The 25,083-nt window shown below is 47.4% G+C and overlaps 1 protein-coding gene across 5 annotated transcripts in view; it reads left to right on the top strand.

Moving 5' to 3' along the window:
* FXYD6 (FXYD domain containing ion transport regulator 6) overlaps positions 1-21,823 on the top strand; it is a 35,666-nt gene extending 13,843 nt beyond the window's left edge. The window contains exons 1-8 of one of the 5 annotated variants that reach the window (XM_081541057.1): positions 10,323-10,392; positions 15,549-15,611; positions 16,241-16,276; positions 16,399-16,473; positions 17,046-17,082; positions 17,813-17,862; positions 18,416-18,466; positions 20,637-21,823. In XM_081541057.1, coding sequence (XP_081397183.1) covers positions 15,554-15,611; positions 16,241-16,276; positions 16,399-16,473; positions 17,046-17,082; positions 17,813-17,862; positions 18,416-18,444 — 285 coding nt within the window. In that variant the 5' untranslated portion in view covers positions 10,323-10,392; positions 15,549-15,553 and the 3' untranslated portion in view covers positions 18,445-18,466; positions 20,637-21,823. Of the gene's footprint in view, positions 1-10,322; positions 10,393-15,548; positions 15,612-16,237; positions 16,277-16,398; positions 16,474-17,045; positions 17,083-17,812; positions 17,863-18,415; positions 18,467-20,636 lie in introns of those variants that run through there. The other 4 variants (XM_081541055.1, XM_081541058.1, XM_081541056.1 and 1 more) reach the window with 4 other exon arrangements.
* The last annotated feature ends 3,260 nt before the right edge of the window (positions 21,824-25,083 follow it).

Here is a 25,083-nt window from a genome sequence, read left to right as displayed (position 1 = left end):
AAGACTTCAAGAGGTAGAGTGACTTGTTCAAGACCCCAGAGCCATTGAGTAGCAGAGAGGCAGGATGGTGGAGAGATTCAGAGCAAGTACTTGGGAGCCAGATTGGGTTTAAATCCAGGCTTGCTACTTTCTGGCTCTGGGACTTGAGATAAGTTGCTTATTCTTTCTGGTCTCAGTTTCTCCATCTGTATAATGGGAATAATCATAAATGGAGCTGTTTCCTGGAACTGCTGTAAGGATCGAATGAGTTAGTACATATAAACCACTTAGAACAGTACTTGGCATGCCATGAATGCCTAAAAACTGTTAGGTATTGTTATCACAGAGCTTTACAGTTTACAAAGGACTTTCACATATATTACCTCACTTGACTTTTATAATAGCCTTGAAAAGCGGGCAGGGGAGTTGGCTGATCCTCCAGATCCCTCCATGCTATGCTGTCAACTCTGACCTAAGCAGCTGCACAAATTCCATACTCTGTTACCAAAAAAAACACCCTCTCCAGTGAACAACTCTCTCTCCACAAGGGAATAGAAATTCTCTCTTGGGGGTGAGCTGGCAGACACTGTGAATTCCACTGTGTCTTTCTCTCAGGGGTGTGTATGAGGCTAGCGATGTTAGGACTTGGTTGGTAGATGTTTACCCAGAGGCGGGAGTCCCCTCTTTGCAGAGTTCATCTGATTTTCTCTGGGCCCGAGCCATGCAGCCTAAGCCCACTGGATTGGGATAGCAGGAAGGACTAGAGTGGCAGCTGCCACGGACGTGAGCCCTCTGAGAGCAGCAGTACAGGTGGCCCGTTGTGGCCTTTGTCCCTGAGTGGGTGTGAACCCTCCCCTGGGGTGTGGGGCTGGAGGCGCTGGAGTCCAGGGCTCACAGCAGGAAGAATTACCCTTCCTCCCTCAGCAAGGAGGCAGACTGAGCTGGGCAGAAGTATGAAATCCAGCTCTCATCCACCAAGGGACCATTCTTTCTCTGCCTCAGTTTCTTTCCCTTTAAAATGGGTTTGATGATAACATATATTTTCTAGGCTATTTTTAAGATTCAATGAGAATGAATATTTAAAGTAGTAAGAATAGTACCTGACCGATACTCTGTTTATCATGATTATTATTATCATTTCTTATATCCAGTCCTGGCCCCAAACTGGGCTGTAACTATGGGCTTCCCATCCCAACATTCTCCTTTCCTTCTGTGGGGTCCATAGAATGATTCCAGTGCTCCCAGTAGGGCTCTGTCCCATCGACTCCCAAACTGCCAGTCACCAGCACCTTGCTTATTCCTACAGCCAAGCTCACAGCTGGACGACTCACCTAGAAGACTCACCTGTCTTGGTTCCACATCTGCTTTCACACTGTGGTCCAGGCTTCTGCTCCCAGAAGTGTGCAGTGTGAGTGGGGCGGGGATTGTGTACCTGCAGGAGCTCCAGCCATCAATGTCCCTGAGGTTCATGCCATTGGCTCCAGGGTTCTGCCTCACATGGACGGCGGGCCTGGGGGAAGCATTGTATGGAGGCTTCTACAGTCAAGAAAGCTGCAGCTGTATCTTGGCAGCTATATGAGGAAAGGGAGGTTTGAGCTCTGTTGTTTAATTGCTAAGTCAAGTCTGACTCTCGTGACCCCATGGAGGTACTCTGTCCATGGGATTTCCCAGGCGAAAATACTGGAGTAGGTTGCCCCTTCCTCCTCCAGGGGGTCGTCTTTTACTACTGAGCCATGAGAGAAGCCCCCTTGAGCCTTCCAAAAGCGGCCAAAGATAGAGAAGAATCACCTTGCATTTTACAAAAACGGATGATGAAGCTTGGTGATAGCTGGTCTCTGGGAGCTTCAAGGTCCAATAGTGTAGGGCACACTGTGGGGGTTTGAGGCCACAGTGTGGTCCCTACCTCTGTTCCAGGCCACTTGTCACATGGGACACGAGGTGAGGGACAGACACTCCCCATCCTGAAAGCAGCTTGGTCCAGAGAAGGTGGAGACGAGTGCTGGGCTCAGTCAGGAAGGACCCTGAAAAACCCTCTGTAACACTTCCAGACAGAGCAGTCACGTAGGTGATGACTGACCTTTTGTTTGCTTTCTTTTTCTCCTGTACGTAAAATCCCAGGAGAGCTTTGAATCAAAGCATCTAAGTTGGGAAGCAAAAGGTGATGAGCAGTATAGAGAGAAGGGCAGCTGCATGTGAGTGGAGGTGATGGTTTGCTTGAGTGCAGAGGACGCCTGGCTGCCCCAGTGGGGATGGGGAGTGGGGAGACCAGAGGGGTGGAAGGGGTGCCAGAGAAGATCAAAGACAACATTCCAGTCTGTGTGGCCTGGAGGCATTATGCCACCCACGTTCTCATAAAAGCACAGCGCACCTCAAAAGCCGGGCCGGGAGTTGGGCCTCATCCATTAGATTGTACTGACCATACACCCAAGCCTCATTCCTGAACACGTATGATTGAGGACCAAAGGTGCCACTCATGGAGGGCATGCATAACCCTTTCATAGAAATAGATGCTAAGGAGGCTTGAAAGGGCTGCTGGAGCCAGGCCCCCGACTCCGAAGAGATCAGCCTTCTTGCCTTCTATAATATTTTCCTCCCAAACAGTAAGACTTACTAATGTCCTAGGAATGTAAAGCATCCACCTCTTATCCCGTCCGTGATAATTGTTAGTCTCTGCTTTCAGCCCTTAGCCCGGCCTTAGACCATTCAGATCTATGCTACAGTGATAAGTGTGTGTGCGTGTGTGTGTGTGTGTGAGTGTGTGTGTGTTGCTCAGTCACGTCCAACTCTTTGCGTCCCCATCTACTGTAGCCCGCCAGGCTCCTCTGTCCATGGGATTTTCCCAGGCAAGAATACTGGAGTGGGTTCATCAGGGGATCTTCCTGACTTAGGGATTGAACCCAGGTCTCCTGCATTGCAGGCAGATTCTTTACCAACTCACCCACACAGCACAGCCAGGATAATCGGAAAGGACTGTTCGGATCATCTCTTTGCTTCCAGTTGAGAGAGTGAGGCGTTGGCCTCCAAGCCTTCTGAAGACCCTTTGTGGACGTGGTTCCATCAGTCGCCTTCCCAGAAGCCAGCATTGCCCCCTTGACATCTGACCAACCAAAGGCAGTCTTTATCTTTTTGGACAAGCCACACAGCATGTGAGATCACAGTTCCCCAACCAGGAATCGAACCCGTGCCCCCTGCAGTGGAAGTGCAGAGTCCTAACCACTGGACTGCCAAAGAATTCCCTAAAGATGATCTTCTAATGCAGAGCCAGGAGCCTGTCAGTGCTTCTTTCCTCCCTCCTCACTTCCTCGGTGACTACATTCCTGTAGGTGCCTTGTCTTCTTTCCTGGCTACAGCCAGGCTACCAGAGCACTCTCAGGCATTGCTCAGTCTCCTTGTTCCCCTCATGGTACTCCTCTCCTCCAGTCCTGGCCTGCCCAGCGCCCATTCCCAGCATACCAGAGCCACAGGCAGGAGCTGGGGGTGTGAGTTCTGGGTAGATGCATTGGCCACATCACTTCTCTGTTGGCCCTTCAGACTCCTCAAATAAAGAGCTTTCATTTCAATCATTCTAACTCACTGGAATTCAGTGGTTCTAGGTCCATCTGGTATACCTCACATCGTGCTTATATCCTATTTATACACAGCAAAATCTTCTTTTAACAGGCTTCTTTGTTCCAAACATTTGGATACATGATAGGCTAAATCTTGTCCCCTGGCATTCAGTAACAGGCTAGGGTAACCAGTTAGGCTAAACAATGAGGGTCAGTTATTCTTAGGGCTTCCCTGGTGGCTCAGATGGTTAAGAATCTGCCTGCAATGCAGGAGACCCAGGTTCGATCCCTGGGTCAGGAAGCTTCCCTGGAGAAGAGAATGGCAACCCATTCTCTGGAAAATCCCATGGACAGAGAAGCCTGGTGGGCTACAGTCCATAGGGTCACAAAGAGTCGGACATGACTGAACGACTAACACTTTCACTTTTCCAGGCATTCTTCGACCCCATAAAGGTCCCCTTCTGGCATGTCCTTTCTAGAGAGGGGGCCTTATCTTTCTTTGGGGATCCTGCCAGGACCCAGGCCTTGGTGATCCCTCTGGGCACATTTTTGATGGGCTGAACCCTAAGGAAGGCAGGCAGGTGAGATGCCAGGGAAGGGAAGCAAGGCCTTGGGGGCTGAGTGAGATAAGAGATGAGGATGAGATGAGGATGTTTCCCTGTAATTTGGAGCTTGTGCATTTTAAAGGAGGTTGTTTCTGAGTTATTTTCACAATAGAACTGGGTATTCTGATCTACCTCACTGCTTTGTGGATCAAAAATAATATAGCGTGATGCTATATCATCAGCTTGTGGCTTCTCTTTCTGAGCAGCTTTTACCCGGCAATTATGTGAAATTATGTGACTCAGTATGGAAAGATAATCACCAGAGAAACTCTTCTGATTGCTCTCTCCTGCACATGCAGAAAAGCAACTGTGCAGACAGCAGAGAGATCAGGGAAGGAAATTAACATGGACAGGCTGTTGCCACCCAAAGTGTCAGCTGTTCACCAGTGTCGAGATAAATGAGAGCATGGAACGGAGCAGGAAAATGAGTGGAAACTGAATTCTTTCTCTGAAGATGCTTCAGAGGAAGCACAAGGTAGCCGGTTCTGTTTTCCAGATGGGGAGGACGGAAGATCTAGAGTTCCAGAGGTACCCCACCCCCGTCTAAAAGTGAGGACTTTGCCAGAGTGCCATTCCAGGGGCCCAGGTCCGCAGGCTCTCCCAGGTGGGGGGTCCATGATCTCACATGTGCAGGTGGCTAATGTGATGTTCCTGAACCCCCTCTCCCAGCTCCACCCAACTCTGCCTTGCTGTTTAGTCTTCCAAAAATTCCTGCCCACTCTTCGATCTACTACTTAGACTCTGTGGCCTGGAAATGGGGTTTACCACTCCTACCACCTCTTAACCTCTCCCCGGCCAGCCCTGGGCAGCCTCGCCTCCTTTCTGGGAGGAAGGAATGTGTGGTGACCACCGGGAGAGTGTAGGACGCAGAGGGGGCAGTTGTGTGGGAGGGCGAGGAGAAAGAGATGGAGTTCCTCGGAGCAGCCACGAGAGATAGGCACTCTGTGTCCCTTCAGAGGCTCTGTCTGTGTCCTTGGCTACTCAACTCAGGGGCAGCGCCAGAGGGACCAGCGAGATTTTTAAAAATGGGTGTGGGGGCCAGCACGTCCCCCGAGGAGGCTTATGCTGAGGTGTGGCTGGCGTAGTCCTGGCCTGGGCAGCAGCTTGAAGGAGGAGAGTTGGTCTCTTTCCAAATCTGTAACAGTATTTCTTTCAGCTCACTGTAACTTGATCAGAAATGTTTTCTTTAGAATACAAAGACAGGTCTTTACTCTTCAGCCTGGCATGCAAGATCCTCCAGAGGCTGACTCCAGCTCTCTTATCAGAATTCTCACCACCCACACTCACATGCTTTACACAACTCGATTATTCACTGTTTTGGAAGGTATCTTACCCTCGAAATGGCAAATACTTGGCAGATGGCTGTCACGGCCCCTCCTGCGCTATGCAAACATCACAGATGGATGAAGGCCCTCACATCTACCTGCCCTCATTCAGAATCCTTCTGAGGAAGCCACTTCAGGTGGCCACTACTGAATGAAGTACCTTGAGATACAACTTGAACTGAACTTGAATACTATTTGTGATCCCTGTTTTCCCTTCTCACTGCCTTTGCTTATGCTGTTTCCTCTACCAGAATGCCTTTCCTTTTCTCTTTTCTTACCCCTGTCCGTCAGAATCCCATCCTGCTTTCAAGGTTCAGCTGGAATGTCAGCTCCTCCATGGAAACGTCCCAGGTCCCCTGTTGTATTCCCTGCTCCCTCTTCTGTGCCCTGCCATGCTGGCTACTCCTTGAATGTAGTCTCTGCCTCTAATCAAGCTCTTTTCACATTTGCTGAAATATCTTGAGTCCTCTGCTTTCACACCCTGCCTCCCTGTCTTGTTTGCCTGTTTATCCCTTGCAGAACCTGGAATTGTATAACTCCGTTTAGGAATTCAGTGTGTATGTGTGTGTGTTGGGTTGGGGGGTGTGGATTTACTTGACCCTTAGCATCTATGGAGGTAATTAGGTGGAGCTGTGGAGAGGTGTAGCAGTGACTAGTGGCCTGGGACCCTTGACCTGTGTCCTTCCTCCTCCCTGGAGGGGCCTTGCTTGCCTCTTAACCCCTCTGCTGGCTAGAAGCAGTCCCAGCTGCTGTCCCTGTTCAGGGGAGGGAATTAGACAAAGGCTTGAATACTAGAAGGTTGGAATTACTGCAGAATGTTAGATCTGCCCCCCAGAAGGGTGAAATGATAAAGAAAAACGTGAGTTTACAGCTAATAGGTCTTCATTAAAGAAAATTCTAAGATGTTCTCCGGGAATAAAGAAGAATGGCTTGATGGATGCCTGAGATTCAAAAGGAATCATAAACAAATGGGTTAGTAAATACATGGCGTGAGTTATCTGTTGCAACATAACAGTAGCTTAAAACAACAAATGTTTATTATCTCACACAGTTTCTGAGGGTCAGCCGTCAGGGAGGAGTGGAGCTGAGTGGTTATGCTCTGGGCCTTTGATGAGCTTGCAGTCACACTGGCAGCCAGGGTGACAGTCGGTGCAGGCTGGACGATCAAGCTCACTTAATGGTTCATGGCAGCCTTACTTCCTAGTGGGCTTTTGAACCGAGCTCCTCAGTTCTTTGCCATGTGGGCCTCTCCACAAGGATGCCTCAGCATCCTTAAAACATGGCAGGTAACTTTCCCTAGGGCAAGTAATCCTTGAGAGATAAAGCAAGAAAAGAAAGCTGTGGTGCCTTTTATAATCTGATCCTGGAAGTAAAATATCAATTCTGCCATGCTTTTACTGGTCACCCAGACTAGCCCTGGTGCACTGTGAAAGGAGACTGTACAGAGTTGTGGATACCAGGAGGTATTGGGGGCTCTCTTGAGGGCTGGCCACTATACACACAGGTGAATCTATAAACAAGTGTTTCTTTCCAAGAAATACAAACACTAATATCTATTTCATAGAATTAAGAACAGAACTGAAATTTTGTACGATAATAGCATATGTATCAGGGAGGGGGTGATTTGTATTTTTCAAGAATATTTTACTTAATGACTGTTATACATTTTGGCTCCCCTGATGGCTCAGTTGATAAAGAATCTACCTGCAATGCAGGAGGAAAAGGAAAGGAAAGTGAAGTCGCTCAGTCGTGTCTGACTCTTTTCGACTCTATGGACTGTAGCTTACCAGGCTCCTCTGTCCTTGGGATTCTCCAGGCAAGAATACTGGAGTGGGTTGCCATTTCCTCCTCCAGGGGATCTTCCCGACCCAGGGATTGAACCCGGGTCTCCCGCATTGTAGACAGATGCTTTACTGTCTGAGCCACTCCGGTTCAATTCCTGGGTTGGGAAAATCCACTGGAGAAGGGATAGGCTACCCACTCCAGTATTCTTGGGCTTCCCTTGTGGCTCAGCTGGTAAAGAATCTGCCTGCAATGCAGGAGACCTGGGTTCGATCCCTGGGTTAGCTGTAGACATTTAAACTCTTTGTTAAGGGAATTCCCTGGAGGCCTAGTGGTTAGTGGGGCTTCCCAGGTAGCTCAATAGGTAAAGAATTGCAATGCAGGAGACCCAGGAGACTTGGGTTCGATCCCTGGATTGGGAAGACCCCCTGGAGGGAGGGTATGGCAACCCGCTCCAGTATTCTTGTCTGGAGAATCCCATGGACAGAGGAGCCTGGTGGGCTACAGTCCATAGACTTGAAAGGAGTCGGACACGACTGAAGCAGCTGAGCACGCATGCACACTAGTGGTTAGTACTCAGTTCTTTCACTGCCGTGGGCCTACGTTTGATCCCTGGTTGGGGAAATAAGATCTCACAAGCCATGTGGCACAACCAAAAAAATAAGTTATATCTTTGTGAAATTGAATACTGTTTTGGTCTGTTCAGAGGCTGCTATAACAGAATACCATAGGCTAGGTGACTTATAAACAATAGATGTTTATTTCTCATAGATCTGGAGGCTGGGAAGTCCAAGATCCAGGTGCCAGCAGATTCAGTGTCTGATGAGGGCTTGCTTCCTGGCTGATAGATAGCCGTCTCCTCACTGACGCCTCACATGGCAGAGGGGCAAGAGGGTTCTCTGGGGTTTCTTTTATAAAAGAGCACTAATCCCACCATAAGGGCTCCCCCAACGCATGACCTAATTACCTCCCAAAGGCCTACCTCCATATACCATCTCATTGAGGGTTAGGTTTCAACACATGAATTTTGGGGACACAAACATTCAGTCTATAGAAAATACAAACGGTCAAATTCCAAAGGTAACTACTAAAAGACTAGAAATAGCTTGGATAATTTCTTAAGCAGTAGGAGGAGAAAATAAATTAGAAAAAAAATCAAGAGAGGAATACGCATAAGAAAAGTAGGGGAAAAACAGGTGGTAGAAATCACACCAAATATGTCAATAGTCACAATAAAGTTAAATGGAGTAAACTTGACAGTTAATAATCAGGTTGAATTTTTTTATCTAGCTCTTTACTCTAAGATAATAAAATACACACAATGCATAAAGAAAAGTAGAAAGTAAAGTAGAATTTAAGACAGGATTCATATGTAATCCTAAAAGAGCCAATATAATACAGGACAATATAAGAGCAGGATGTAATAGTTTTAAACTTACTGTTATAATAATGTAAGAAATTTGGGGATAAATTTATAAATCCTTCCTCACAGTGGTGGATTATAAAGCAACTTTCTCAAATTGGTCACACGGTCAAAATATGAGAAAACATACAGAAATTTCAACAATATGGTTAGTTATCTTAATCTAATGGCATACAGGGGCTTCCCTGGGACCTCAGACTGTAAAGAATCTGCCTACAATATAGGAGACCTGGGTTCAATTCATGGGTTGGGAAGATCCCCTGGAGAAGGGAATGGCAATCCACTCCAGTATTCTTGTCTGGATAATCCCATGGACAGAGAACCCTGGTGGGCTACAGTCCATGGGGTCACAAAGAGTCAGACACGACTGAATCAACTTAGCATGCACACACAATGCCATATAGAACTTTTTTCCTAACAATAAAATAATTTCTAATTTAATACATGGAATATAGTTTTTGAAGTGAATAACCATATACTAGATCATAAAGCAAGTCTCAATAAATTTCAAGATATCCAAATCCTACAGAGCACATTCTCTGACCACAGTGCACTTAAGTTAGAAGTTAGTAACAAAAGTAAATTTAAAATCACTATACTTTTGAACATTTAAAAAGCATGCTTCTTAATGCACAGGTCAAATAAATTATAGCACAAGTCTAAAATACTAAGAACTAAACAATAATCAAAAAGTCACATTTCAAAGCTTATATTTGGAATGAAAGTGGCACTTAGAAGGTTATAGTCTAAAGTGCTAATATTAGAAAACAAGAAATGCTAAATATTAATGGGCTAAATATATAATAAAAGAAGACAAATCTAAAGAGAAAACAATGGAATAAACCCAAAGAATGTTTAAGGGCAGAATTAAGAATAATTTAAAACACCATAAAGAGGATCAACAAAATTAAGAGTTGGTTCTTTGAGAAGACGAATAAAACAGTTAAATCTCTAGTGAGTCCAATCAAGACAGAAGGGAGTTGTCACAAATAAACAAAATTAACAATGTAAAAAAGAACATAATTCAGATCCAACAAATTAGTGATTTCTAATGATAGCTAGAAAATACTACAGACAACCGTATGGCAGTAAATTTGAATAGAAAAGGGACCATTTCTGTAAAAATTATAACTCACTAACTATATTCAGGGAAGATCCCGTGCAGGAGGAAATGGCAACCCACTCCGATATTCTTGCCTGGGAAATCCCATGGACAGAGGAGCCTGGCGGCCTACAGTCCATCAAGAAAAAGGTAGAAGTCTTAAGAGTGTCGTGTGTGTGTGTGTGCTCAGTCACTTCAATTGTGTCTCATTCTTTTGCAACCCCCTGGACTGTAGTCCACCATCCTCCTCTGTCCATGGAATTCTCCAGGCAAGAATACTGGAGTTGGTTGCCATTTCCTACTCCAGGGGATCTTCCAGACCCAGGGATTGAACCTGCTTCTTCTGTGTCCCCTGCATTGGTAGGTAGATTCTTTTACCAGTGCACCATCTGGGAAGCCTAAGAGTGTTGTAACCATTAACTCATTGAATAGACAAGTTAAAATTATCCCACAAAGAAAATACTAAGTCAGGTGATTTTATAGTTTAGTTCTACCAAATGTTCAAAGAACATACTCTTTATTTATACTATATTTATTTCAATCTTCTTCAATCTCTCCCAGGGAATAGCAAAAGAGGAAATACTTGTTCTGTGAGGCCAGTACTACCATGATACCAAAACCAGGCAAGGTCAGTACAATAAAATAAAAATTGCAGCCCAGTCTCACTCATGCACATAAATGCAAAAATCCTAAACATATCAGCAAGCCAAATCCATCAGTTTATTTAAAATAATACATTGATTTCATCCCACAAATGCAAGTATGATTTAACATTAGATAATTTTACATTCACTTTACTTCGTTGATAAAGGTTAAAAAATACAGATGTAGAGTACTCATTCATAATTAATATAAAAGAGAAACATGTTGGAAAACCAGGATTAGAGGGGAACTTATAAAATGTTAGAAGAAATATATTTAAAATCAGTAATCTCCTTTTTTATAACTAAATAATATCCCAACGCAAGAGATGCCTGCCAGTGCAGGAGATGCAAGTTCGATCCCTGGATCGGGAAGATGCCCTGGAGAAGGAGATGGCAACCCATTCCAGTATTTGTGCCTGGGAAATTCCATGGACAGAGGAGCCTGGCGGGCTACAGTCCACGGGGTCTCAAAGAGAGGGACACGACTGAGCATGTAAGCACACACACAGACACACACACAAATACATATACTACGTTTTCATTATCCAATCTCAACACACACAGACAAAAGGTAATTATGTGAGGTGATGAAGTATTAACCAACTTTATTGTGGTAATTGTACGCCTTAACCTTACACAATATTATAATGTCATATCACAGTAAAGCTGGGGGAAAATTAAAAATAAACATACACACAAATTAAAAAATTAGTAGTAAGACTATATGTGTGTATGTCTTTTATCACTGATTCTATTCTACATTTTACTATAAGTCCTAGCAGTACAGTATGACACGAAATAGAAATAAACAGTATATTCTTCTATTAGAATAGAAGAAACAATCATGTATTATTTACAGATATGTCCACAGAGAAACCAAAAGAATCTATAGGTAAATTATTAGAAATAGTAAGAGAGTTTAGTAAGATGATTGGATTTAAGATCAATGTATACAAATCAATTGCCTTTCTCCATACCAGCAAAAATTAGAAAACACAAGAGATAGTATTTTAAATAACAATAAAATAATACCTAGCAATATATCTAACAGAAGATGTGGAAGACCTATATGAAAGCATTTATAAAGCTTTATTGAAATACGTTGTGGAACTTCCCTGCCAGTCCAGTGGTTAAGACTCTGCTCTTCCACTGCAGGGGGCACAGGTTCGACCTCTGGTCAGGGAACTAAAATCCCACATGCCCCGTGGCAGAGCCAAAAAAAAACAAAAATTGAAAAGAATCTAAACAAATGAAAAGATTTATTTATAGATAGGAGACTCAATATCACAAAAATGTTAGTTGTCCCCATGTTCTGTCAAGTGAAGTGAAAGTCGCTCAATTGTGTCCAACTCTTTGCGACCCCATGGATTATTCAGTCCGTGGACTCTACAGGCCAGAATACTGGAGTGGGTAGCCTTTCCCTTCTCCAGGGGATCTTCCCAACCCAGGGATTCAACCCAGGTCTCCCACATTACAGGTGGATTCTTTACCAGCTGAGCCACAAGGGAACAGGTGAATTGTGATTCCAGTGAAAATCCCAATCATTTTAGATGAATTTGACAGACTGGTTCTAAAATTTATATATAAGAGCAGAAGACCAAGAATAGCAAAGACATTCCTGAAGGAAGAGGTAAGAGAGGCAGAGAAGAGAGGAGAAAAAGAAGAGGAAGCTTCTCCCACCACTTGGAAAGATTACCAGAAAGCTATAGTAACCGAAACAGTGATCTTGATGCAGGAACAGACAAACTGACCAACAGATCCAAAGAGAAAGGCCGGAAACAGACCGACACCTGAACAGACACCAGATACATGATGTGAGTGGCCATGCGCATCGTGAGGGAAGATACCGACAGATGGTGTTTCCAGGACATCTGATTGTCAGGTGGAAGAAAAAAAAGCAAGAATTGGATTCCAACCTCATGCCTTCCATAGACATCCATTCTGGATGGAATACAGACTTAAATGTAAAAGACAAAACTTTAACATATTTAGAAGAAAAAAAAATTATTTTTAAAGTATTTATCTGGCTGCACTGAGGCTTAGTTACGGCATGAAGGATCTTCAGTTTCAGCATGTGGGACCTTTTAGTTGCAGTGCGTGAAATCGGCAAGCGGGATCTGGTTCTTTGACCAGGATGGAACCTGTCCCCCTGCACCGAGAGTGCAGAGTCTAAACTGCTGCACCACCAGGGAAGTCCTGCAAATTCTTTCTGACTCAGGGTGACAAGGAATATCTTTAAACAAGACAGAAAGATCATTGCATTCAGTAACATTAGAATTAAGAAATTGTATTCATTGAGAGACAATAAAAATATAAAAAGGCAAGTATACTTAATGACAAAACTTTGGTATCCAGAATAATAAGTGAATAATAGTGATGTCAACCCATTGGAAAACTGAGCAGACAACAGGAAAGGCCCATCACTGGTGAAGAAACAGGAATGGCAAATAAACAATCAAAAGCTTAACTCCATTTCTAAGGAATCCAATTGAGACCATAGTTTATACCTCTAGATTGGCAGAAATTAAGCAATCTAGTAATAGCAAGTATTGATAAGGATGTGGAGTAATAGGGACAGTCATATGCAGTGGTGGGACTTTAAAGTGGGGATGGTCACTTGGAAAATAGTTTGAAAATTTTCTATAAAGTTGATAATTTGTACAACCCAATGACTTAACTCATAAACTTATGTCTCGAATATAATTTTTCAAACTGAAGAGTGACCCACTAGTTAATTTATGGGTCTAACCATTAATTGGCCTAGCCACTTTTTCTTTTAAAGAAACAGAATAGAAAATATCAGAGGGCATCATCCTTTTTAAGGCTAAGTATTGTTTAGCAATATTGTTATTTCTAGTTTACATGTATGTGTATTTGTACTGGTTTCCAATGTAAAAAATATTTCCTGTGAAAGTGGTAGTGAAAAGATTTGAAAAACAGTGCCCTTGTGTGCTAGGCAACAAACTCAAAATATATTTAAAAACTACACTATAATAGCACATAATTGGGGGAAAATCTGTTGATAGAACAGACCAATACATGATAATATTTACCTGCACAGTGGAGTATTACATAACACTGAAAAATGAATGAACTGTGTTTATGAAGGAGTCTTAAAAGTGCTGAACAACAACAAAAAAGCAGTCTCAGAAGATGAAACAAAGTGATACAATTATAAAGCTCAAAGAAGCTCCACTGATGTATTCTTTAGATATGTGTAAGTGATAAATATTCTTTAAAAAGAGCAAGATATATATATATGTATCTCCATACAATGGAATATTATTTAGCCATAAAAAGTACTGATACATGCTACAGTATGGATGAACCTTGAAAGCTTTATGCTAAGTGAAGAAACCAGATGCAAAAGGCTTTGTATTTTATGATATGTTTATATAAAAGACCCAGAATAGCAAATCCATAGAGACAGAAAGTAGATAGATTAGTAATTGTCAGGGACTGTGAGAAAGGGAAAATGAGAAATGACTGCCAGTGGGTACCAGCTTTCTTTTGGGATGATGAATGTTTCTTAGAGATGATATTTGCACAATTTTGTGAATATGCTAAACATCATTGAATTGTACACTTTAAAATGAATTTTGTGGTATGTGAACTGTATCTTAATTTTTAAACTTTTTTTTTAAGAAAAGCAAGGAACTGATTAAACATCTATGTTCAGGGTACTATTTACCTCTGGAATAAGGCAAGGGGATGGGTTGGAGGAAATAGACATAAATGTAGCAGCGTGTACAAAGTGCCAGCTCTTAAGCTGCTTTATGGATGTTTCCTTTTACTGTTTCATTATGTGTGTTACATATGTTTTTATACATATGTATATGTGTATGAAATGTAATGTGAAATTTAAAAGAAATACAAATATCAAATGAAGTAACATTAAAAGCAAATGACTGCCTTATGAGAAATGCTTCTTGAAGCCCAAGTGGAGTCCAGGGTCAATGCCGTGGCTTGATTGTGGATGGAGCTGTTCTGACCTCTGCTGGCCGGGGGGTGAAGGGCAGCTGAGGGCTGCGGGCTGCTGGGCCAGGAGAGGAATGAACCCTCCCAGCACGTGTGGTCCTGGCTGCTAGAGAGTGTGCAGGGGGTCAGACCGCGGCCAGTCTCACCCCACTAAAAAAGAGCAAGCAGCTTTGGTCTTTTCTGGTCTAGGTTTCTTTCCCTTTACCTCTCTGGCTTTCTAGTGCCCTTCTTTAAGCCCAGGAGTGAGGCATGTGTAACTGCACCGAAATCCATCCCTGGGAGGGACCGACTGCCCTGCCCTCGGCCTCCACCCAGATGGCCCATCCAGGGACCACTGACCCCAGGGACCAGGGGCTTGAGCAGAAGTATCAGGCACCTGCTGGGGAAGGGGAGGCTGGGCGTTGATGCTCCGAGAACCTGTCTCCATGCTCCCTTTGTTTAATCAAACCACCTTTCAGAGGTTTATGAACTAGTCTATGAGAGGAGTTGACTTGGGCACTTTAGAGGTGAGAGGGTACAGGGGCACCTTGAGGGAGAGCTGTCAGCCCTTCAGGGTTTACTATACAGAGTCCAGGAAACAGCAGGCCTCCCACCCTCACCCCTGGCTGGACACGAGGGGCATTGGTCAACCTGCCCCCAGTTAATCTTATAGAAAGAGCTTCCGCCAGTGGGTCTCGATTGTAGAGGACGAGGGCAGAAGTCCGAGGAATCTTAGTGAGCTAGAGATGGCCACGTCTCTGGGTGGTCTGGGGAGGAGGACTCAGGTGAGATGATCTCCCCAAACCCTTGGGGTTTTGTGACTTCGGCACCAGAGAGGCGGCCTGGTGGTGGCATTCCTGAGCTGGGTTAGGATCCAGGCTCTGCTGCTTGCTACCATGAGTGTTATTCACGTCCTTTAAGCTCAGGCTCTTCACCTGCAAAACGGGTTATTAGTCACAGCGCCTGCTGGTTGAACTGATTCCATTGTAATTAAATTCATGCTTGCAGAGCCCTCTAAGGAGGGCTGTCAATGGCAGGTGCTTTGGCTTTGTTGTCAGACCTCAAACTGTGTGAGGGGAGAGCTTGGAGTCAGGGTGGGGGTCCAACTGGGGCGCTGGCCGGGCTGAGGGTTAGAGTGGGGAGTCTCCTACCCAGAGAGTCATTTCCCTCCCTCTGTCCCCAGACGCCATGGAAGTGGTGCTGCTCTTTCTGTGTGGCCTCCTGGCCCCAGCAGTCTTGGCCAGTGGTGAGTACCCCTCATGACCTGGCTCAACAGGATGGCAGCCACAGCCCATTCTCATGGAAGGTCCTGGCCCCGTGGGACACTCAGGGTGGGGGGGCTCTGAGATTCTACATGTCTGATCAGCTTCCCCGCCTTTAGGCTGCAAAGAAAGTCCTGGAAGGCAGCAGCTAACTCAGCCCTCAATCCAGCCTGCCCACCTCTCCCCACTGGCTCCTGCCCTCAAGCCCAGCAGGTCCCTGTAGACTCAGCCTGAATACTGGGAGCCAGACTTGCACATCAGTCTAGATTGTGTGAGTCACGTGTCCTCCCTTGGTTTCACCCTCCCCACCTGGACCAAGAAGAAAACCCCCCTGCCTTTTGGGGATGATGTAAGATTGAAAAGGGGCAATACGTGTGGCTTCTGTGAACACAGACTCTGACTCGGGCTCTGAGCTGCACCTGCCTTTGGCCCCCGCAATGACCCTGGCAGGCCGGCCCACCGTTCCGAGTTTCTCTGAGCATCTCTGCTTCCTGGGCCCTGCTTTCCAGGGATCCCTTTGTGGGGAGTGAGGCCTGTGAGACAAGGTGGGAGACTTGGGAATCAGGATGTGAGCTGTCTTCCTCTTGACCACACCTGTTTGTTTTTCCAGCAGCTGAGCAGGAGAAAGAAAAGGACCCTTTTCATTATGGTGAGTGGGGATGGTAACCCTGGGTGATGGTGTGGGGAGGTACAAACCCCATCCGGGGGAGGGACCGACACGCTCTCCTGGCCCCTCCCCTCATCTGTCTCTCACCCTTTCTCCTTTCGCAGACTACCAGACCCTGAGAATTGGGGGATTGGTGTTTGCCGTGGTCCTCTTCTCGGTGGGGATCCTGCTCATCCTCAGTAAGTATGTTTGTTCCTCTGTTCACTCTCTAAGGGCAGTGTCTGTGGCTGTGAAGCAGGTGGCATACGGTGTAAAAGCCTGGCAGTTCTGTTTCCTGGAGAGGGAAGGAGCCCATCTGTCTTCCTAGTTATCTCCAGGACCTAATACACTGCTGGGCACATAATAGGTGCTCAGTGAAACAGTGAAGCATGAACAAAATAAGTACTCGATGAAAACAAGCACAGATACAAAGGGGCGGGGTGGCTGTATCCATCAGGGCGTGAGTGGGGGAGTCACAGGGGAGAGGAGACAGGGGCTGTCCTTAGAGGGCTCCGAGGCGTGTCCCCCTGCATGTTTCCCCTCATGAGCCTGGGCTGCTCGCAGCTGTCAGCGCTTATGTGGTCAAGCAGACAGACGTGTTGAACCTTGACATCAGAAGAGCCCTCCTCCAACCAGGGATCGCCATATACAGCTGTGCAAGTCGTGCACTGTGCAGGATCCCAGGCTACTAGTCACAATCCCACTGACTCACGGCACAGCCCTGCTCTGGCCAAGCCAGACACTGACCCTAGATGGTTTCTTTGCCTTTCAGGTCGCCGATGCAAGTGCAGTTTCAATCAGAAGCCGCGGTAAGGATACCATTGCTTGGGCACCTGGGGTGATGCTAGGAGGGGACAGGGAGGGGCCCATGGTGTGTGACCCCAAATAAATGTATTTCAGGATTCTTGTCTCAGAAACAGGCCATGTGCATTGGGGTAGGGGTAGAAGTTTTGAGGGTTGCCAGGCAGCCTTGGGGGCAAAGGAGAGGTCAAAACGTCAAGGATCAGCCTGCCCTTCTTTCTTCTGATATACATGTGGGGTGGGGGATGGGGAGGAAGAAGATGCTGGATCCTTGTCTCGAGGCCCTTGAGACAGTTGGGCTTGGCCTCAGGGTAGGGTCTCTCTTGAGGTCTGTCTCCTCTCTCCAGGACCTGTGATGCTGCTCTGCAGGTCACCTGTTCACGAGGCTCTTTGATTTTTGTGGAAATTTGGGCTTCCTCTCACTCACCCTTTTGCCCCTACATAAGGGCACACTCATTAGTCCCCATGGTAACCCAGGGTAGCCCTGGACCTCAGAAGTCCCAAGTCAGTGGCAGGACACACCCCTTCCCAGCACTTACCCACCTCGGGTGCCAACATCAAAGGGTGCCCATAAATTCCTCTGACCTCCCCCCACCCCATGAGCCCCATAATGGAGAATGATCCACCAAGACCTGGAGGAAATGAATCCCTGGGCCCTGCCCCAGCAAGGGGAGTGGCGACGCTCTCTGGGTTTGCCCTGGAGACCTCTTGACGGGCTTCCATCTCGTCCGCCTGCAGGGCTCCTGGGGATGAGGAGGCTCAGGTGGAGAACCTCGTCACTGCAAATGGTAAGTGTCAAGACCGCCTGCCCAGGCGGGATGGTGGAAACGGGCAAGGGTCCTTGTACAGCTTGGGGTGGAGGATGGTTGCCAGGTGCTGTGGCTTCTTGAGAGCTGGCTGGCCAGGCATGTTTCCGGGTGCCAGCGGGGGGTCCCCAGGTCCTCTGCTCTGGGTCATCTCCTCACCTCCACTAGACAGGCTGCTGCTCCTGACGACTGCTATTTACAGGGACTCTGCTTAGTGTTGGGCATGGTACAGAGTGCTTCACTTTTCAGTAATGGGCACACAGCCCAGGAGGTAGGCATCACTCTCCACATTTTACAACAGAGGGATGCAGAAAAGTTCAGGAACATGCCAAGTCCTCTAACCGGTGAACAGCAGACAGGGATCTGCCCAGGTCGGTCTGACTTGCAGTCTGCATGAATCACCTCTGCTCTGTGGGTCAGGCTCCCCCTAACCCCCGAGACAGGCATAGCTGCTGCAGGGGGTGGCCCACTGGGGTGAGGGGTTCATTTACCACCCTCCATACATTCACTATGTTCCATCTGGTTCTTTTTCCAGCCACGGAGCCCCAGAAAGCAGAGAACTGAAGTGCAGCCCCCAGGCGCAAAGGTAAGATGCTGTCTGCCCATATCTTCTGTCACCATCACTGTTCTGACCGGAGTCTGGCCGAGGAGTCATCGGGGAAGAATTGGACTAGCTTTTGCAACATGCATGGCTTTTATTATGAGCTGTGCTCTGCAGAAACTCACGTCTGAAGGGTGATGAGACAGATGGACTAAAACCTCCCAGTACCATACACACACACACACAGAATATACAGTTGGGAAATAGAGCTTCCTCACAACCCAGCAGTCAGGTTGCTCGGGCGTCATCCTAGCTGCCACGTGGGCATGACTTGGGAGGGAATTAGCGTTTGTGAAATGCTCCTGATATCAAAGTAGTATAAAGACAGTGGCTTCCAGTGATGATTCAGAAAGTTTCTCAGGCCATCCTTTGAAGTTAACATTTTATTTTGAAACTTTCCAACCTACACAGAAGTAGGAAGAATAGTATAAGGCCCTGAACCCCCACCCCCAACACCATACCAACATTATCAGTTCTTGACATTTAGGGGCACTAAGTTACTGTTTAGTATCCATTTCCATTGTTCATTATAGTAATGCAGGAAAGCAATAATCTAAATGCTTTATGGTTTTCAAATTGCTGCCACATACACAAACTCACTCAAGCCTGCCAGAAAAAGTAAGTAGGACAGGTGGGGTTTAGCCCCATTTTATAGATGACTAAATTGAGGTCAGATAAAAGAACCATACAACCCACTCCAGTACTCTTGCCTGGAAAATCCTATGGACGGAGGAGCCTAGTAGGCTGCAGTCCATGGGGTCGCTAAGAGTTGGACACGACTGAGCGACTTCACTTTCACTTTTCACTTTCATGCATTGGAGAAGGAAATGGCAACCCACTCCAGTGTTCTTGCCTGGAGAATCCCAGGGACGGGGGAGCCTTGTGGCTGCCGTCTATGGGGTCGCGCAGAGTCGGACACGACTGACGTGACTTAGCAGCAGCAGCAGCAGAAGAGCCATACAGATAGTAAGTAACAGACTGGAACTTGAGCTCAAGGACTTTGTATTGACAGTTGAAGGCTGAGTTTCACCACACCCCTCTGCTTCTGCCTGTCTCCCTTGATGACATACCCTGCAATATACTGGGACATAGCAGGGGTCAGTCTTCTATTAGCTCACTCTGCCTTCTTTTTCATACAAATAAGGTGGTTTAGTTGCTAAGTAGTGGTTTAGTTGCTAAGTAGTGTCAACTCTTTGCAACCCCATGGTCTGTAGCCCGCCAGGCTCCTTCTGTCCATGGGGCTTCTTATCCAAGGAACACTAGAATTCTTCCCGGTATTCCCAGGCAAGAATACTGGAGCGGTTGCCATTTCCTTCTTCAGGAGATTTTCCCAACCCTGGGTCGAACCTGTGTCTCTTTATTAGCAGGCAGGTTGTTTACCACTGAGCCAGCAGGGAAGCCCCAAATAAGGGATATACTTTACCCTAAATTGTGAGCTGAAAGAAATTTCTGGATGTAGAATGCCAGCACACCAGCTTTTACTGTGATGGTAATAACATGGGGCACCTGTGGAGCATTTGAATTCACTCCTAAGTGCATTTCTATCCTCATGACAGCCTCGTGGGTGGGCAGAAAGGGGCTCATTACCTCCACTTTCTAGCTGGGCCCTGGAGAGGTCAAGGATGCCTCAGCTTGACGTGGCTATAGATCCATTCCAGGTGGCAGGTGTCCCAACTGTGGCTCAGTGTTCTGTCCACGTCACAGCAGCTGGTGGTTCCGAATCTGGGTAGCCATGTGGGGAGGTGCCAGGGAGGAGCCTTGAGCCAACAATTGTCTTTTTTTTAAAAAAAAAAAACTAGAACTTCCTCGGAAACCCTGCTCTCCTGAGTCTCAGGACTGTGAGCAATTCTTTAGGGTGTCCTGATAAAGAAACCCAGGTTTAATAATCCTTTCCATGTCTTTATCTACCAGCTTCCATCCCCCTGAGAGAGCCCCTCCCCTGAGCTCCATGCCCTCCAACACCTTCGTCTCCTGGTCCTGCTTCTCAGACTCATCCTCCTTGGTTTACTGAGAACAAGACACTTGGAGTGGGTCTCATCTTAGGAGTTTCCATGGGCAGAGGGGCTGCCCTAAGGAATGGCTGGGAGACGCGTGAATGAAGAGGTTTGAAAGGAAGCTAGAGGTTTGTTTTAATTTGAATTCACTTCTGCTTCAGCCTCCAGAACCTGAAGGCAGCTGCTTGAACCTTTAGATGCAAATGCTGATGCTTAAGAAAACTGGCCACTTCAGCAACAGGTCTTTCCCCAGGAGAAGCCAAGAACTTACGTGTCCCCAGCCCCTCAACACCTGTCCTCAACTTAATAACGCAACCCCGCCTCCCCCACCTGGAGCCTGTGGTCTCGTCCACCTCCTGTGACGTGTGTGTCTGTGTGTGTGTGTCTGATGACTGTGATCTTTGTGGTTGCTCGTTCATGGATGATGTTGTGTTTTAGTGAACCTGAACCCACTTTCCTGGGCCGGAGCTGAGCCATGTGACTGACAGCTCCTCTCTCTCCCCGTGGCCCCACCACCTCCCACTCTTGGGAGGCTGCTTTTTCTCTGAGAAACCAGTCCCTTCTCTTGATTTCAGGGTGGATATGGGGGTCTGGCGGGAGTCTGCAGTTGGCTTGGGACTTGGGAAGGTTTACAGCACCTTCATGATCCTTCTGCATGGCCGCTTTTCACTCCTTTTGTAAGAACCTTGCTTCCATACTTGTCCCTGGACCAAATCTGTGCTGAGGTCTCTTGGCAGTGGGAGGTCCCAGCAAGGAGCTGATGAGCCCACCTTGCCCTCAGGTGGCTGAACCCCTTCCCTGGTGCCCATGTGCCCCGCCTTACCCTGCCCCCGGGGAACGTGCCCCTTGCCTATCAGCAATAACCCCCCGGGCTCTGGAACCATACACCCTTCTCCAGCCTTCTCTGCTCCCAAGACTCCCATCTATAGCCAGCTCGCCTGGACCCAGACTCTCATCCCTGAACTGGGGCTCTGGCAGGTGATGGCTGAATGGATGCGTTTGTCTGGGGCCTGTGCTCTGGGGAGGGGCAGCGTGGAGAAAGAGCAAGGGTCCTCTGCTTCGCTGTCTGCACCCCACTGGCCAGGCAGCAGGGCTGGCTCCTGCCCCCTCTGCTAGCCTGGCACCAGGTGAGGGACCGGGCAGGGCTCCAGGCAGCTCCGCTGCAGGAGGAGCAACAGAAGGTCCCAGGTGGTGAAGAGAGTGGAAAGTCAGACCCCGCCCCTCCCGCCCCTCGTGTCCTCGTGGAAACTGACCAAACCGTGCCGCTGTGACCAGGACTGCCGTTCTCTGTGTCGTGATCTCTCCTCTCAACAAGGACAAAAAGGAATAAAATACCACTTGTTTCCTAGTGGCTCTGAGGTGCTTTCCTTTTTGTGAAAGAATGTGCATATTTGTAGGAGCTGTGGTGCTCGAAGGGCTAAAGGGAGGGTGTCCTTGGTCAGAGGGAGGAAGTGGCGGCCGCAGGGCAGCCAGGTGCTCTTTATTTCGGCTGCTTGACCACTTAGCTCCTCCCCTGCTGCTTCTGCGGCCCCCTTCCTCTCCCCTTCTTTGCCCGCACCCCCTCCTTCTCCTGCTTCCACCCCAGGTCATGGGGTTCAGGCTCCACCCCACAGCTTTACCCATGCCTTCTACCTGTCCTGGAGAGAGGGCAGTCCTGAGGGCTTTCTGGCCTGGAATAAAAGGTTCTAACCTGTCCCTCTGGTCAGTTCTGGAGCCAATACCTAAGAACTTAACAAAGAGGGGTATGGGTGAGTTATTTGGGTTATGATCAAAGCCCTTACCCTTTCATCTTTCTCTAAACCCTAATACCCCCTCCTCTGTGAAGCCTTCTCGGACTTAAGGTAGATAAGTCCCTTCTTTTCTGTGCACGTAGTCACACTGGCTCCTGCCTTTATATCTTTGTGTTTAATACTCTAGTCCTTGGATCTGTACTGTATACACCAGGTGGATAATGTCCATTTTGGCAGTGACACAACAGATGGGGCATAGGGCCCTGGGGTCACCTAGAGTGTCCTCCCAAAGACATTCCAATTCAGTTCTTAAAAAAGGACTGTTGGCCAAACAAACACAGCTCTTGGGCTGTTTTCCTTGGAGGTCATCCATGTGTGGCCCCCACCTCCAAGTGTTTTGTATGTCTTTTTTGTGAGACCCAGTTCCTAGGGGGCAAGGACTATGTCTCCTTCAGACATAAGAATGCATGGAACACTTTACAGTCTCAGAAAATCTTCATAGAGTCTGTCTAGATTCTGTGAGTTGTTTGGAGCCGCAGAATCACAAGGCACGGGTCCTGGTCACCCCTGGGACATGTGTGATGCCTGTGCTTCTGCACTGCTTGTATCCTCAGTCCCCCAGGTCCTTGAAAAGACTGAGATCACACTCAACACTGTCAACCCAGAGACCATGGTGGTTGAAACAGCCCTGGTCACACTTTGTGTATATAAGCTCACGACCACCAATCGTGGAACTCTGACTATGGGTCAGGGAGTTTGTAGGCTTTGCAGCGGTTGCAGAGAAAGGCCGAAGGAAGATCCTTAGAGGCCCCAGATGCACAAAAATTGGTGAGGGACTTCCCGGCTGGTCCAGTGGTTAAGAAACCACCTGTCAATGCAGGGGACATGGGTTTGATCCCTAGTCCAGGAAGATTCCACATGCTGGGGGGAACTAAGTCCGAGTGCCAGAACTACTGAAGCCTGCATGCTCTAGACCCCAAGTCTGCAACAAGAGAGGCCACCACAGCGAGAAGCCTGCGCACCGCCGCTGGAGAGGAGCCCCCGCTCACCACCGCTAGAGAAAGCCTGTGCACAGTGACAAAGACCCAGCACCACCATAAACAAATAAATAAGATTAATTTTTTTATAAGTTGGTTTTCTCCACACTCATTGTTGAAAAGAAAACATGAAACAATAAAAACAAGTGTAAGAAAGTCCAATGGGGAGGTTCTGATTTTTCTCATAATAATTATGTTAACAATAGAAAATAGTAGTTCTCATCGCTATAGTTCTCATCTCACCATAAGATGGTTCTCTCTACTCTGCCAGACTCTGAGCACCTACCTATTTTTCCTCCTGGCTATCTGGCATGATCTCTGAGCTAGATAATCACATTTTACGGCCTCTCTGATAAATCTGTGACAGGTCTAGGGCCACATGACTGGCAGATGGAGGAGCTAGGCGTTGGGTGCAGGCTGTCTGTCTGCAAGGTTCTTCACAGCACACACATGGCCTGGATTCCTTCTTCAGGAGGCTGGCATCCAGATGGAGGAAGAGGATCATCTGGGCTGGTGAGATTGCAACTGGAGCCTGGTGATCCCTTCAGGGGATCAACTAGCTGAACTGTGCTCTGAGGAAGGTCCTGTGGGAAGTGAGTGGTCTGGAAGCAAGACACATAACAAAGAAACTGATGATCAAAATAATAATAATGGATGAATGAATGAAGGCAGCTAACATTTACCACGCAGTTACTATGTGCCAAACCCTGGGCTGAGGTCTTCATGGGTTCCAACTCATTTAGAACTCACAGCTATATATGATGGCATCCCTGTTTTACAGATGAGGAAACTGAGGCTCAGTGGGACCTGCCTGAGTTTGCACTGCTGCTGGCAAAGCCAAGGTCTAGGCCAGGCTCATGCAGGTCTAAGGCAGTGTGACCCTGTGCTTCAGAGGAAGGGACCCAGGGCTATCAGGTGGATGTGAGCAGGAGGCAAAACTTGGCCTCATGTGAGTGAGTCCTTAGTTCCCAGGCTATGAAGATCCAAGACTGGAGTGAGCTCCCTGTCACTGGAAGTGTTCAAGGTGAAGGAAAAGGACCAGCAGGTAGAATCCTCTAGGCAAGATGGGCTCCGAGAGCCTACCCAGAATGACCTAAGTGTCCAGGCCTGAACTGAGGACCCCTTACACCCAACCAATGGATGGATGAGCCAGTCTAGCTGGAGGGCACGGGCCAGGGGAGAGGAGTCCAGAGTCCAGGCATGTCTCCCTTCTGGACCCGTACTCCATGCAGGCAGGACCTCGTCTGTCCACTCAGCCTCTACGGCACATGGCTTATATATGTGACTTGGTTGAATATAACAAGGAATGAACAGAAAAGCTGCCTGGTGTGCCATTTCCCAGAAGGGTCTCAGGCAGAAATCTCAGTTGTCCTACACCTTCTACCTCCTAGCCTCTCCCCCTGCTCCCCACCTCCACCTGAATTCCATTCCAACAATTTTCAAGTCTATTTGCATGAGCTGTTTATGCTACTTAGCACCACATAAAAATAGGTCAACCTGCCTGCTCCCCACCCCCACCCTGGGCTGTGGCCCTCCCTATCACTTTTTTTTTTTTTGCAGGTTGGGGGTTGGAAGTTGCCAAGTTGTTCTTGGAAGAGAGTCAGAGGCAGAGTGCAAGGAGCAGAGAGAGAGGGGTGGATGAGGGGGTCTCCAGGCTGAAGCACACCCCAAGGTCATCGGGCACCTTCTCTTCCTGTGGGGAGGAGAGTTCTGCCCCCCCCAGGATCCTAGGTTGGCAGGGGTGGCTGGCAGGACTGAGGGGTGAGAGAGCTGTCCAGCTCTGTCTGGTTCACCCCACCTTGTCCCTGGCTATTCTGCCTCACCCTGGGCCTGGAGAGAGC

Source organism: Giraffa tippelskirchi, chromosome 11, assembly GCF_054371585.1.
Source record: "Giraffa tippelskirchi isolate mGirTip1 chromosome 11, T2T-mGirTip1v1.2.pri, whole genome shotgun sequence".
Lineage (NCBI taxonomy): Eukaryota > Metazoa > Chordata > Mammalia > Artiodactyla > Giraffidae > Giraffa > Giraffa tippelskirchi.
This window is presented reverse-complemented; position numbering and strand designations above follow the sequence as displayed.